At 45.2% G+C, this 15,485-nt stretch overlaps 1 protein-coding gene across 1 annotated transcript; it reads left to right on the forward strand.

Moving 5' to 3' along the window:
• The first annotated feature begins 5 nt into the window (after window positions 1-5).
• YIPF6 (Yip1 domain family member 6) lies at window positions 6-6,045 on the forward strand. Its single transcript, XM_061445564.1, has 7 exons — window positions 6-132; window positions 903-1,031; window positions 1,548-1,626; window positions 2,032-2,074; window positions 3,055-3,180; window positions 3,289-3,446; window positions 4,042-6,045. Exons 1-7 carry the CDS (start codon window positions 94-96, stop codon window positions 4,158-4,160), a joined length of 693 nt encoding a protein of 230 aa, XP_061301548.1. The 5' UTR covers window positions 6-93; the 3' UTR covers window positions 4,161-6,045.
• The last annotated feature ends 9,440 nt before the right edge of the window (window positions 6,046-15,485 follow it).

The raw sequence follows: 15,485 nt of genomic DNA on the forward strand, positions 1-15,485 counted from the left end.
TGCCATGGACGCGCTGGCCGTACATGACGCGACGGCCCGACGAGGCGCGCCTTCATGACGTAGTGCGGGCTCCACGTCGGCTGTGCAGCCAAGATGGCGGCAGCGGAGGGGAGCGGTGACGGGGGCCCGCTGGTGAGCGGGGCCGCGGGAGCGGGCGGGAGCTCGCGGTCCGTCCCGGCGGGCCTCAGGCAGCGCGGTGGCGCTTGGCTGCGGGGCCGGGCTTGCGGCAGGGCCGGGCGGGGGGAGGCGCAGTGGCGCCGGGGCAGCTCCGGGGCGCTGAAGCAGTGGCAGGCCGCCGCTGAGGTGCGGGGCGCTGGGAGGCCGCCGCGTCGCTGGAGAGCAGGGACGGGGGGTTGGAGCCGTCGGGCTCCTCCGTGCCGCGTACCGCCTGCCCGGTCTGCCTCCGAATTTACTGCCGAGCTGGTGGGGCAGTTCTGTTTGCATCCGTCTCCGGGTGAGCGCTTTAAGCTCGGGTGGAGGAGATCAGTTCTGTTGACAGTGCCTTGACGCCGTGCTTGGGCGGTCGATATCTGTTCCATTTGTCATGCGTTGTTTGCCCTTGGAGCCCGTGGAAGGCAGTGTACTCGGGTGCATCCGTATAGCTGTACGGTTGTCGGGCATTACATCACAACACAGAGAAGCTTTTTACTTCCGTTAGTTGCTGCTGCCTAAATAAGATAGAGTGCAGGTTACAGGGAGTTACTGAAGAAATGCTTTGCTTATACTACTGCAAAATGCTTAAATCAGGCAGGCAGCAGCTGAACCCTACTGTTGTGACTGCGTGATTAAGTGTTGTATCTGTGAATTCTGAGCTTTCGCCCTAAACTCAGATGAAAAACATTCGAAGTGAATGTGAACTGGTTTGTATTTATTTCTTTCTAAAGGTTTTAAAACCTATTCAGTTTGCAGGTCTTGCAGATGTGTCAATATCCGGAGATATCCCAGTGGAAGGGGAGATTACTGTTCCTGTCGGATCTCGCTCTCCTGACGAAGACTACTCCACATTGGACGAGCCCGTTAAGGATACAATTGTGAGTCTGTGCCTCTGCCTAATGCGAAACACATGTTTTGCTGGTATCTTTGGCTAGCTGTTATGCAAAACCTGTATTTTTGCATAGCTTGGCTTCATTGTAAGTTTGGGGATTTTATTTTTTTGAACTACCCATGTAAAACAAATCCTTGCAGCTCAAGAAATAACCTGAATTACAGCCGGAAAGTTTCTCTGTTGATCTTGAAATCTGCAAAGGTGACAGATGGACCTTGGGAGAAAACTCTCGTAACTAATGGGATTTTTCATTAATTTTCTTTCCTAGAGGAGCAAATTAACTGTTGTTCTTAATTGGGTGTTATTAAATGTATAAAATATTGTGGTTGTTAAGGAATGCAGAAAAAAGTAGGCAGTGCTTGTTGTGAAGGATGCTGCAGTGATTTTTGGGTTGGATGCTATTTAGATTTACCACCAGTACTCCTTTTCTTCTGTCTTTCTGGTTTTAGTTTTGAACTGTAGTTGTTATGGAAGGATAAATTAAAGAACTTCTTTGTTTCAGATGAGAGATCTCAAGGCTGTTGGGAAGAAATTTGTCCATGTCATGTATCCAAAGAAGAGTAGTGCACTCCTCAGAGACTGTACGTATAAAACGACATTCAGAATCTTCAAAGGATGTTTTGCCAGCAGGCTTTGCCTGCGTGGGAAGAGTTTAGTGGAACAGAGATTCAGAAGTGTCTGTTCCATGTTTTCTGTTGTTGTAGAATGTTGAATAGCAAATACGAAAATTCAGAGTGTTACCAAAACTCTTAAAAGTGTGCCACAATAAGCAGGGCAGTTTTCTTCAGCAGCTGGCGTATTGATTCATATAGTATTTGTATAAATTATATTGTAGAATATGGCATGCTAAATAAGAAAATGATAAGGAAGTGTGATATGGAAAATGGCACACTGGGAGTTGGAAAAGGTATTTCATTGCTCCCAGCAAAATGAAATGGAGTGTCATGCTATGATACTTATAACTTTATTTTTTCCTTTACTTACAGGGGATCTTTGGGGCCCTTTAGTGCTTTGTGTCTCACTTGCACTGTAAGTATTTATTGTGTGTGGATTTGGGTTTTTGTAGTTTTTCACATTTGAGAAATGAGAAATTAAAAATTCTGATTACATATGTGAAATTAAGTTCATCTGATCCTTTTTTGATCTTCTGCTAACAGCCAGTTTAGATTTTCTTATAAAACATGTTTGTGATGCTTTAAGCCTGTTAGGGACCTCCCATCTTTAAGATTAGGATTTAAGGGTGAACTCTTCCTAGTTCCCTGTCTTAAGAATGCCTGTCCTGAAAGGTACCCCTTCCAGTTCACATTGTCCTTGGTTCTAATGCATTTGGCTGACTTTGACCCTAACCTGCAGGCCAAACCCTTTGTCTCAGAGCTGCAGTGTGCGTGCTAAGAGGAGAGGCTATTGTAGTAGTTTGTAGATGGGGAGTGATGGTGACTTCACTGGAACATATGTGTGCAGGTCTGCCTGGGGTGGGAGGGAAGTCCTGGTGAGATCTGTCAGCTAACTGCAGCACACTTTTGTACCCCAGGTACAGAAACCATGCAGTAAAATGTTGGTAAAGCTTTAGCAGACATAAAGGGTGTAATTTAAATATTCAAGTCTGTGTGTGCTCACTTGTCCAGGCTTTGTGTTGCTCATATCTGGTAGTTACTACAAGCTTTCTGTAAGGCTTGTGTGTTTTATCATGTACTACACTGCCTGGTTTGAGAGGTTACCAAACTTTTGGTACTTCAGTTTCATCTTCTATTCTGTTCCCTATTTTTATTCCCTATACTTTTACACAGTCCTCAAATTAAAAAAATGGACTGAAATGCCCTCAGCTGAGCCACAGTCATCTTTCTTTCCTATACAAAATTGAAGATATTACTGAAAATAAGAAAACAAATAATGATTGGTCTGCAGCCTAACTGGGGATTAATATTTTGAGCTCATGTTAATCTACTCCAGGCCTATGAAAACTCAGTTACTGATGACAAGTGGCTCCTTTTATCTGTTACCTACAACAGGATGCTTCAGGGTGGATCAGCAGATAGTAAAGATGATGGAGGGCCCCAGTTTGCTGAGGTCTTTGTCATCATCTGGTTTGGTGCAGTTGTCATCACACTAAACTCAAAGCTGCTTGGAGGAACTATGTGAGTACTGGTGTATTTAGTAGCAGTTAAAATGCTCCCACACAGGGAGTTTCTGCAGTGCTTTGGCTTGACCATTTTTTTTTCCCCATTTCTGTCGCTCTTTTCCAGATCCTTTTTTCAGAGCCTGTGTGTTCTGGGTTACTGCATCATGCCCCTGACGGTAGCAATGCTGGTGTGCAGGCTGGTGCTGCTGGCAGGGTCTGGGACCATCAGCTTCATTATTCGTCTTATTGTAGTAGTGGCTATGTTTGGTTGGTCAACATTAGGTGAGTACTTTTGTGTGTTATAATGCCGTTGTGCATACTGGGTAGTGTGACACTTAAAGGGGTAGATCTGCATGCATTCTGTTGGGTAAAGCTAGTGGATATTGTAGTTCAAAGTGTTACTTAGGCTGCTGAAGCATTGCAGAAATAGTTCTTCCAGTTCTTGTGCTGGCAGAGATTCAGCCTTTGGCTGTGCTTCTGTTGATTTTCATGGTCATATGCAGATTGCCTTTGGCAGAAAGATGATAATTTACTATTAAACCACATGTGAGACTCCTGGGTGTTTTATTCTGTGATCTATATTATAAATACTATTGGAAAATGCTTATTTCATGCAGATGCATTTGCATTATTTTTCCGGCTCTTAATCTGTTACGTCTTAATTCTTGTAGAGTGTTAATCCGCATTTGTCTTTCTATATGATAAAGGAAATTTTAATTGGGGTTTATAGACCCGTTGGTATTGAGCAATGGATGACTCTTTTCTCTTGCAACATAACTGTAATGCAGATCCTAATTCAAAATTGTTAACATTTGCAGGGATCTTGGGCTTCTAGTTTTATGCTGCTTACATTTCAAGTATTTTTCTTTCTCACCAGCATCTACAGCTTTCCTGGCAGACAGTCAGCCTCCAAACCGCAAAGGTCTTGTTGTGTATCCCATCTTCCTCTTCTACTTTGTTATCAGCTGGATGATTCTCACCTTTACACCTCAGTGATCTCCTGTCAGAAGAGACTGTGTAACACAGACTGGAGTCTTTTTCATGAACGCTGCAGTTAATCATTGGCTTTATCTCTTTCTAATTTATATATACAGAGAGATATTGTAAAAAGGCAGGTTATGGGATAAAGCCAGAGAACTGCAAAAATTGGTCATTTGTATGTCCCTCCTTTTGAAAGATACAGAGGTCCAGCTGCTAAGGGTTTTTTTATTTAGCCCTGCTCTTCAGTTGTGTTAAATAAAAAGTGTCCACTGTGACAGGGATTATTCCGCCTGAGGAACAGAGCGGGAGATCCTGAAATTTCAAGATGTTGGATAGATGAAGATGAAGTCATAGGATCATGCAACTTGGCAGAATTCTTGCTTGTGCTTGGATTCTCACTGAAGATGAATATGCCTTATGAAATAATAGACCTTCATTGCCGTTACATGTTGGCTAGGGCAGCAGTGTGACACCTTTTCCATTCACTTCTAGACTGGTGAAATGTATATAAAGGGCATCATAGGACTGAGCTTTCAATTTGAAATTAGATTTCAGCAAAAAATGTTGGATCCTTTTTGCAGTCAATTGGAGCTGGGCAAAGGGAACTGCCTTTGCTTGTATTCATGTGTTGTCTATTTGTTTTATCCCTTCATACACCAAGAAATAGTGTTTCAGCCAAATGCCTTCAACACCATAGTTACGCTGACTAATCCATGTATCTCGTGAGAGGGAGAGTGTTTACACTGGACAGTTACAAATCTTTTTGTGTGACCATAGATTAGAGAGTTAGAAATCCTGGAGAACAGTCAGAACTGGTTTGCAGCAGGGACATGGTTATCACTCTGCAGGGAAGGTTGTCTGCAGAGCACCAAGCAAAGCATGTGTACACAGAGTACATGTTAAAGACTTGTGTGAAGTTGAGGTTTTGATACAGAAGATGTTTGGGTGCTAGCACACCACACCAGGAGTTACATGTCCTAAAGTTTTGAAACGGGTAGGAGGAAGGAAAGCAAATGATGATGAAACTGGTGACTCCTTGAAGCAGGATATGAATTCTGGTCTCAGCTGCTTGTACGTGACTTTTATTGGGTGGTTTACATGGACAACAGTTCACCATGAATGTGTACAAATTTGCATATTGTTTCTTTGTACTTACAATGAGATGTGAGAAACTTTTTTATAATTTGGGGTTGGTTGGTTTGCTTGGTTTTGCTTAACACTTTCTAAAAGGGAAGGATGCTTTCTTCTTCCCCAGTTCCCTGCAGGCACACTTCTGTACCTTACCTGGCGAATTGCATTGGTGTGCAAGTGTGTCATTTGTATTTCAGTGTAGGGATTGAGACCTGGAGAATGGCTTTTTGAAAACTGTATAGAAATTATTTATGTTGTCCATTATTTTCATTAAGCAGCCCAAGGGGAGATCTTTGAGACATCTGGGGGTGAAAAAGCTGCTGTTAAAATGTCACTTTTCCTAACAAGGACATTTCTTTTTTCGTGTAGTAATTCAGATAGGCCCAAGATTGATGTATGTGGGTCCAGCTGAGGTGTAAATATGCCTAATTTATATTTAGATATATATATATATATAAAAGTGCAGTTTCTGCTCTGAACACTTCAGGTATTGGGTAGTTGGGATGGAAGTGTCTAAATGCGCAGATTAAAAGTACAGTTTTGCATTTCTGGGACTATGAAGAGGGAAAGAAACATCAGCTGCTCTCGGCAGGGAACTGGCTTTGCTGGTTGTTACCAGCAAGTGTGTGTGAACCTGAGGGCAGCATCGTCCCTAGACTTTCCTCCGTGGCCGTTCTGGGGTGCTGCAAAAGGAGCTGTAGAGTTTCACAAACTTGGCGATACAATGGAAATGGGGAATTTTAAAAATTCTATTAAATTATTACCGGTATGGAATGTGATTTTTCTTTAAAATGTGCAGTTTTCCATTCATTTAAACTTTTAGGTATCCATTAAATTCCATTTAATTTCCGTTAAATAGTTAAAATAGTTTAGCTTTATGAAGCTGAAAAGAAATATTCAAGGGAAGTAGATCTAAAGCTGTTGATGGCTACAGTGGGATTCTTTTGAGTCACATCTTTCCTACAAGAAGTCAACTGTGCTTTAGAGGAATCCTTGGAATTCTATCTCTCTGTCTTGTGACTTAAGTGGATAGTATGTCTGAAAGACAATCGGAGTAATATTTCATTGATTCGGTATCTTTTTGGAAAGAAGGGAAACAATTTTTAAGATAAATTCCAGCTTTTTCCTTTCTTGTTTATGACTTGGGTACAAGCCTTGTGATGGTTTGTTCTGTATCACTGCTCTTGGTTTACACAGGAGAGAGGAAAATTATTTTTATACTGGCTAGATTTCAGCTGGTGTTTGAAGATTTTTAGTTGAGAGGTGGTTTTAATCTGAAAGAATAGGCAGAAATACACCAGTCAGATGGTGAAGGTGAATTTTCTTTGGGGGGGGGTTTGGTTTATTTGGTGATATTTTGGGGGAGGTTGGGTTGTTTGTTTTTTTTTTTTTTATTCATGGCAATCCTTTAGTGTGGCAGTCATCATCTAAGCTGTAAAATCTTTTAAGTGGGTCTATATCACTAGTTTGCCCTAAGGTTTCAGCTGGCAGGATGCAGGTAATTTTCATGAGTTTTCATGTCTCCGGTTGAATAAAGTTTTCTGTCTTATCAGCAGTGGGGGTTTTTAATCATTATTTCCTCTGGCAGAGAGTAGAGGATGTTAATGTCCTCAGCAAGGGATTTTGGCTGTTGTAGCTTATTGTCTGATTCACCTTCCCATAGCTTTTTGTCATGTGAGATCTGCTTGATGCTGGTACACTTAAAAGCATGTTGCATTATCTTAAAAAATAATTATTTCCCCACCACAATGTTACAGTTGGTTCTGGAAGAGCCTCACAAAAAGAGTTATTTGGGCTTTCGACTTTAAGGATGGTTATTGAAAAAGCCCTCTTTAAGTAGAGTGTAATTGATTGGGAAGGCAGAGAGCACCAGTGGAAATGAGCATCAGACTGATTTGTTGAAGATAAATGGTCTTGAGTGACTTGAGAAGCCAAAACTGGACTTTGTTCCTCTGCCAAGCCTTGATGTTCTGTAGAGGCACCACTTCTCCTGGTCTGGCTTGTCCCTCAGCAAACAGGCACTTCCCAAAGCAAACTGCCCATGGGCACAGGAGAGCACAACTGAAAAGTTCCGTGTTTGGGCAAGCAAAATACCTTGAGCTTATTTGATGTTTGCAGGCTGCCTAGAATAAATGCCAGTGGTAGTCCTTTAAAATAATGCTATTCCCTGCAAGCTCTTGTTGGTTGAGTGCTGCGTCAGCTTGTTAAGCCTGCTCTGTAGCATGCACACCATGAACACGTGCAGGTGAGTAATCCTGCTAACAGCAGCATGTTTTAATCTGGTTTGAAAAGGTGCAAAAAAGCTTTCAAAAGGGAAAGAGTCTCTTCTTCCTTGCTGAAGGCCAGCCGAGGGAAAAATGGTAAGGGGAAAAGAAGATGTCCTGCCTTTAATGAAGTGTCTTAACTTTTCTGTAGAGAAAGCAGATTTTCGGATGCATAAACCAGGCTTTCTTTCCTACTAAGATATTACTTTAATGCTGTTTATCAGCTGAAGTTGTTCTGTGTGTTTGAATCTGAATTTAATTTTGATCCATTTAATACCAGTGAAAAGAAAATTAATTTAACTTCAAAACTTATAAATTAAAACACCAAAAGGCGCATGGGCAATCTGATGTGCGAATTTAAAGTACTGTGCACACTGTACTTGTGGCTGACCATGGTGGCAGAGTGTTGGTCCATGGGATCTCCCCAGACCTGGCTGCACGGGTGGGAGGCAGTACCCTAAGCCAATGGAACCTCACTATAGGAATCCTGCTAGCACTCAGAGAAAGGCTTTTTATACAGCCTGTGAGTTTGGAGCATATTAAAAGATGTTTTTTTCACAGCTGAATTCTCCTTTGCTGATGGAATGCTTTAGACATTTGATTTGTGTGTCTGCATCTCTGAGATAAGATGTTGGTGGAAGCACCCCGGTGAGGTACAAATCATTTTTCCCACCTCTGCTAGAAGAGTGTCACTGCTATTACACATACATGTCAGTGCTGCTCACATGTTCTAGCCAGTCATGCTGATGTTTTCTTGGTGCAAGGACTGGAGCAAGGATTTGGTGTGGGTACGCTGAGCCATTGCTATAGGGGATCAGCGCTCTTCAACTCTGTAGAGGTAATGAACGGCCTTGAATTTCTTGTTACAGGTCCACAACAGAGATGACCAAGTGCAGAAAGATTCTGCAAGGATGAGACCACACTCGTTACCCATGCCCTGGGTAATTACCAGGGAAGCTATGCATGGGTAACAGCAATGATGTGGAGGGGAAAGCTTCCCCAGGCCCCTACCCATAGCAGGGCACATGCCAGAACTCATCAAAGCTGAGTCAAAGCATCAGTTTGCTCATGTTTTGATTTTGCCTGTAGTCCCGTCTGGTCATAGGCTTTGCTATGAGAAATGAGCAGCTGTGCTGGTTTACCCTGAGATTGGTGTTTATGTGGGCAAGCCCTCTCTGGTTTCCTTAACCACCTCATCAACACAAGTCTGCCCAAGTGGTGCTTACTGGGACTCTGTGATTCAGATACAAGGAGACTACATAAGGCATGGCTAAAAGAGTGGCACTGGCTTGGTAGGAAGGTGGCCTAATCAATGCATGGCAATTAGAAACCATCCCCGACCGGTACTGAAATTCACATTATGTCCTTGCTCCTGTAGTGTACCGGCAGAGACTCCTCAGCAGCAGCCTGGCACCGCAGTTGGGGAGCCTGAGCTAGGGCTGGGGGCAGCAGGAACAGGGATAATGCTCCATGGCCCTCTCTTCTTCTGTTGGAGAAGGTCAAAATGTCCCTGTGGTCACCAGAGGGCGGCACGACCTTGCAGTCCCTTACAGCTTGGCTTTGTCGCTCCTGATTTACTTTGCCCCCTTTGGCTTTTCCTGCTCCACCGAAGGAGATCTGGGCTGCAGCAGCTTGTTTTTCGGGTCCTGTTCAGAGAGAGCAAGGAGCCTGGAGAGCTGAGCTCTGAGCATCCGACCTCAGCCCCCACCAGTGTGCAAGGAGGCTCGCATCACTGTGCCTGGCCTGCTCCTGCTGTGAGGTCTCCGCGTGGTCTGCCTCTTACGGAGCGCTTCTGCAATTCTGAGCAAGATTACTTTCAACAAGGGAGTAAGTCCATTTAGAACTATGATAGGAAATCACTAAAGCCTTCTGGATTGTTTCTATCTATTAGTCAATTAATGAATTTACACTCTGAAGCATCCTCTTATGCTTCTGCGTGTCACAGAGCAATTCCTCAGTGATATGCAGTTTGTTTTACATTTGCTCAAGTTATTGATGGATGGGATACTGAACAAACATTAAGGCTTGTTAAAAGCTTAGCATTTTAAAATTGGTCTTACATGACTGCATAGCAAATTTTACCATAGTCTTGCTTTGGTGTGGTGTTGATGTAACCGGAGTAGCTTGCCTTGCACATTAGTAAAAGAGATGTTATCAAGGGGCTCAAAAGAGCCAAAAAGCTTGACCTTTTTGCAGAAGCAGTGTTTTGCAATCTGTTCAGCTTTGCTCTTGGAAGCAAAATTGTTGCACCTGAAAGAATTGGAGAGAGGCCACCCTGGCTCATCAGCAGTTTGCACATTGTCCATTGCTGATGCTTATTGAGCAGATGGACTGTGGCTTCCTCCTCCTCTTCCATAGCCTGCCTGCTCTATCCTGACTTGGTGCCACGGGGAGGACACTTAGCAAAAAGAAGAGTGTAGCTTAAACACAAGTGACTAGTAATAAAGTCTGAAAAATACTAAGATTTTGCCATTGGCTAAAGCAATGTGTTTCCTGTGTGGTTTGGGTTTATTTTCTGGAAACTGTATATCGTTATTGTTGGTCAAAATTAACTTTTTTGGGAAAAGTTACTACAGACAAAATTACTTTGCTCTTAATGTGAACTTTAAGAATTGTGAGCAATTTAAAGTCACAAATCCCATTTGTTAATCGGACTCTTCAATCAATCAGATAATCTGAATGTTGCCCTCTGTTTCTTTGGTTTGGTGTGTTTTTTTGTTGTTTTTTTTTTCTTCTCAACTAATGGGTCCAAATGTTCTGAAATGCAAATTCATGGCCCAGAAATGAAATGAAAGAAATGGGGTTTGTTCTGTTTTTGTCCCTTGAGAGATGCTGTATCTGGATAAAGCTTGAACTCTCCTCCCTCCCCCCAGCTAATCTTTTAAGGCTAATATTCTGTGTGCTGGATTGTGCGTTAGGGCAAGTGAACGGTGCAGGTAACAGTCATAGGAAACGCTTTCCCAGTGACTTCAGGGAGTAACTCACGCAGCAAACCCATTGACTGTTGGTACAGTGAACCCGTGATTCCTGACCTTTGGCTTTCTTGACAGACTGCGGGACCTGGAAGTGAAGCTGGAGATTGCTAAACCCTCACATCACTTGTACTCTACTGTGTGCAGGGAGGATTGGCTCTTTGACGTGCTCCCTACCCCCAGAGCCCTTTGCAGGAGCAGGAGGAGCTGGACAGGACGTGCTGCACAGAGCAGGGTGATCTCAGTGGAAGGTAACATCCCTGAAGGTACAGTGTGGCAAGGAGCTGGCACATGCGGGGTTGCCAGTGTTGACGGATGTGAGAGTCACTGCATTGCTCTGCTGTCACCTTGCCCCAGGGTTGATGCCTGTGCTGCTCAGGGCTTGGCATGTGCATGGCAGGGAATGGGTCCCTGAGAGATGGGAGTAAAGATTTAACCTGGATTCTGTTCTCACTTCTAGTGAGAATATAAAGCTATAAAAACCTGCGCTTGCCAATGTGGGAAGGATAGCTTAATTATTTCCATCTTGATCATTTTCCTTGAACCTTGTCATCCTTGGCCCACATTTCAGAGTTCAAAGTGATTCACTCACCCAGGAAAGTGAGCAGGAGTGGTTCTGTTCAGCGTGTTTGGTAAGCTGCTGTTTGTGTTGTAGTCTGAAGTGAGGGAGCCGAAAGTCAATAGGAACTGCAGGGACAGTGAGGCAGACTCCTGCCATCCTGATGCTCTGTTCTTGCCATAGCAGGAAGATGAGTTCTCCCAGTGCTGCTGTCATGCCCAGGTGGCAGGAGATGGACAGATCACCGTTTGTCTCTGCTGAACTCCTCCTGCACATGCTTCTCCTGAGAGGCCTGAGACAGCAACTCCTGCCCTGCTTGAAACAAACCTTCAGACAGCACCTGCATGCATCATATCTCAACAAGACCCCTCCAAAGCCTTCCGCTTTCCCCAGTGCTATGTTGCTGGCAGTGGGAAGGGCATGATGTGAAGCGCAGGTTCTGAAAGCATAAAAGAACTTCTCCATTTTAAGAGAGAAATTAATACAAAACAAAGTGGGGGAAAGGCTGAGTAGTGGTCACAGTGTGATTGCACAGATAGCAAGCATCTTTTGTAGGAGGTGTGTTAGTGAATGACATACAGGGAACTGCTACAGGATGGGCAGCTATAGCTGATCAGTGTTGCAGTGTGTATGAGGTATTTTAAACCACCTCTTGACCTGACTGAAGGTTAGGCTCGCTGAGTTTTACAGCACGCTGCAACCTCAGAAATGAATGGAGCAGGATCTACATGCTCCAGTGAGTAAAGCAGGTGCATACCTGGAGTAAGAACCATTACATCCCTTTCTAAACAAATGGAACTTAAAGGAAAATGGGGAAAAGAAAAATAAATGTTGTCTTCTGTGTTGCTCTTGCTAAGAAGTCATTGCCAGTTTTCCCTTCTGTAATGGTGGTTTCTGTGCATGGGCAGTGGAGACGAGAAGTGCTGAACGCTGAGCAAAGCCACCCGCATCTCCAGGCTGGTGGGATGAGTTTCTGACCTGAGGCTCTTCAGTTGACAAGGAAGATGAGGAAGGTGTCTGTGGCTTCTTCTGTCTGGAGCACTGCACGCAGTCCCGAGGATGAGCCTGACTGTGCACTGACAGATGACTCCTCCCAGGGTCAGTCTTTCCCCAGAACAAAGCACCATGCAAGATTTATCAGCCTCACAGAGGATTGTGCAGGGCACAGAGGGAATGTCACAGGCAAGAATCATTTTTTAGGCAGTGAAGTGTTGGCCTTTGAACATCCTCAGAGAAGGCATAGGCATGTGCTTGAGCATGGTGAAACAGATGCAGTGTGGTCTCTCCTGGAGAAACACCAGGACATCCTGGACTGGGAGGAAGATGAGATCAATGCCTTCTTTCTGCCTCCTGGGGAAATGAACACATGGTTCAGCCGGCTGGTAAGCGCATCTGTGTTTCAGGTGTATTCACAACCAGAGCCAAGGCACTTCAGAGCAGCTGGTCCTGAGGCTGGGATGCTCTGGCAGATATTGGGTGTCTTTGTCTTCTCTATACCCTTAACTCCTGCTTCGGGCTGGTGAAGTGCCATTCAGTGCATGAAGTTGACTTTGTACCCCTTAACAATTAGTCTTATGCCCTGGGGGGTTTCTACCCAAATAGGAACCAGATTTCTACTCACCCTTGTGGGGTGGATGAGAGGAGCAGCGAGCCATTGAAATAAGTGTATGTGTGTATGTATGTATGTGCCCTGCTTCATTCTTTGCTTAAGCAAGACAGGTGCTTCAGATGAAAATCTTCAGGGTAATTAGATTTAAAGTTAGATTTAACAGATCCTGACCTAGACCTGCTGCTTCTCCACCTGACTGGCACAAGGCTATGGTCCCTTGCATGGTCCCAGGGGTCCCTATAAACTGCTTAAGCCCACACAGGCTGAAGCTTAACACGTATCTCAGTGCTTCTCCCCCTGTTGCTGATGCTGCCTGATGCAAGGCAGGAGTCTGTGATGAGCTCATTAGTTTCTACAAGAAAAAGGAAGAGGGTAAGTACCAGAGCTCTGCAGGAACTGCTGGTTTTTACTTGGATTGCATTTTCTGGTTCTTCTCAAGTCTTATTCTGGCATTTTGTTTTGCTGTCTCAGGATCATAAACAGATGGTGCAATTATTTATGCCATGCACTGATTTAAAACCTGCCTCTCCCTGTAATTCAGTCCTCCCTTAGCAAAAAAAAGACACTGCTAAGAGCTGGGATGGGGTTGCTGCCTCTCTTTCTCAGGGCTTCTGGATTCTTCACAGCAGCCACAACAGAAGCCTGAGATGGCGCAGCCCTGCGCTCAGTGTGAGGGCAGTCTGATGTGTCCTGGTGTAACAGGCATTGGGATGGGGACCTGGTGAGTGCAGAGATGGGGCAGAGGTTGCTGGCTCCTAGAAGTAGGCTCAGGCTCAACCACCTCAGGCATCTTTGTAATTTGGAAAGGAAGGACAAGTGCTTTTGTTCTGATGTTGTGCTTTAGGGGACTTGTACACTATGAAAGTTTGGGTTTGGATGTTTCCAAGTGGGTGAGTTTGGACCCAAGAAGCAAGTCTGTGTTGCTACAGCTCCTGGAGTCCTCTCCCTGGCTGGCAGATGGGCAGGCAACCATGTAGGCTCTATGCTTTCTGCCTGGAGTAGCACGGCCAGCTCCTTCCCTAAGCTGTCAGGACATACATCCTGCTCGTTTAATCTTTGCTTCCTTCGCTTTTCCTCTTGTACTGTTGATTCACTTTGGAGCGGGGAACACATTACTCCAGCTCAGCCCTTCAGCATGGGCTGAGGACAGGAGGCTGTTGCCAGGACCAGCCTGGCAGCCCCTGTGACTGTGGGGAGCTGGGGGAAGGAAAGAATTTGCTGTCAAATAATAATGCTTTTGTGCGTGCAAGGGTTGGCACAAAGGGTTTTCTGAAGCTGCCTGAGTTTTCCTGGCACCCCCAAAGGAGGTTTGCAGCAGCATGTGTGGCTCCCCTCCAGCCCTGGAAGCACCCCTGGGGCTGCAGAGCCTGTGGGCAGGGGACAGGCATTTGCTGTCCCTGAGCAAGAAGTGTCTTTCCTTATGCAGTCAATGGCCTAAAGAAAGGCCATCGTTGTGGCAATGATTTTGACTGAAAGGGTGCCAAGAGAAGTTCTGCCTGGTGCTCCTTTGTTTTAAATGTCTTCTACGATGCCCCTGAATGGGAAGAGCACCATGCTGGTGCCACTGCCCTCCTTAGTGCTTGTCTGACCTGGCTGCCTTCTCTTCTGGGACCCTCTCAGCTTTGATGTGTTCTGCTGTTGGGATGCTTGCAGGATCAGCCCAGCTCTGGTGGGGTTTGACTGCAGCTGCTGCAGCAAACCTGGGCTCTTTAGGACAACTTCTCTAGGCCTCTTTTGTGTCTCTGGCTGCAAGGCTTTGCACTGTGGTCCTCTCACCTCAGCAAGCTTTGCTTGGCCAGGCTGTGGGTCAGGCACAGCCCTTGTCTTGTGATGGCAACCCTCCAGAGACCCCAGAGTGCTGGAGAGTGACAGTGGAGCCCTGTAAGCCAAAGTGGGCACAGGCTGGCTTGCCTTTGGGTACTGTCACCTTCATGCTCCCACCTGCATCCCAGAGATGCACACCTTAATGCTTGAAGCCATTAGGGAATTTGGCTCCTGTCTCCCACAAGCAGGGAGAAGCTGTGCTGGACAGGGTTTGCCTCTGAATTCGAGTGTGGAGAACTCAGTATGTGAATTGTCTAACGCCGTGCAAGTGAGAGGAGGCCATGTGCACATTTGTCTTGCAGGGTTAAACTTGCAAAGACCTGCCCTTGCTTGCAGGGAGCAGAGCACTGCGCCTGATGGAGATTCCTCTGTCTTGTTAATTAATCCCAAACCTAGGCCAGAATTAGGGTTGGGATCTCCCCCAGACAACAGTTGTCACTAGAACTTGTGTGCAAAAATACATGAGGAGGTCAAATGTAGCCTATTAAATGGCATTTAATAGGGCAAGCCTGACAGACTCATGTGTCTCTGTTGCCTGTGGTGATTTTTACTTTTTAGCTGCTGAGCATGTTGGCTGTTGAGGACAGGTAGCTGGGCACCAGTAGGAGCATGCCCCTTATATCCAACCAGTTCTCACCTCTATATGTATGTATGTGCATTTCTGCATTGCCAGCCCTTCCCATGCTGGAGAGGGACTCTTCATCAGGGACAGTAGTGACAGGACAAGGGGTGATGGGTTCAAACTGAAACAGGGGAAGTTTAGACCAGATATAAGGAAGAATTTCTTTACTGTGAGGGTGGTGAGGCACTGGCACAGGCTGCCCAGGGAAGCTGTGAATGCTCCATCCCTGGCAGTGTTCAAGGCCAGGTTGGACAGAGTCTTGGGTGACATGGTTTAGTGCAAGGTGTCCCTACCTACGGCAGAGGGTTGGAACTAGATGATCTTAAGATCCTTTCCAACCCTAACCGTTCTATGATCCC

The sequence above is a fragment of the Pezoporus flaviventris genome, unplaced genomic scaffold (assembly GCF_033815535.1).
Source record: "Pezoporus flaviventris isolate CSIRO_AGI_PZ_B2104156 unplaced genomic scaffold, CSIRO_AGI_Pfla_v1 ptg000005l, whole genome shotgun sequence".
NCBI lineage: Eukaryota > Metazoa > Chordata > Aves > Psittaciformes > Psittacidae > Pezoporus > Pezoporus flaviventris.

Bases quoted from the DNA above. Each gene is read 5' to 3' on its own strand.
- YIPF6 (XM_061445564.1), top strand. From the start codon at position 94: ATGGCGGCAGCGGAGGGGAGCGGTGACGGGGGCCCGCTG. The intron at 2,075-3,054 runs GTAAGTATTTAT...TACCTACAACAG, and splicing joins CTTTGTGTCTCACTTGCACT to GATGCTTCAGGGTGGATCAG. The intron at 3,181-3,288 runs GTGAGTACTGGT...GCTCTTTTCCAG, and splicing joins AAGCTGCTTGGAGGAACTAT to ATCCTTTTTTCAGAGCCTGT.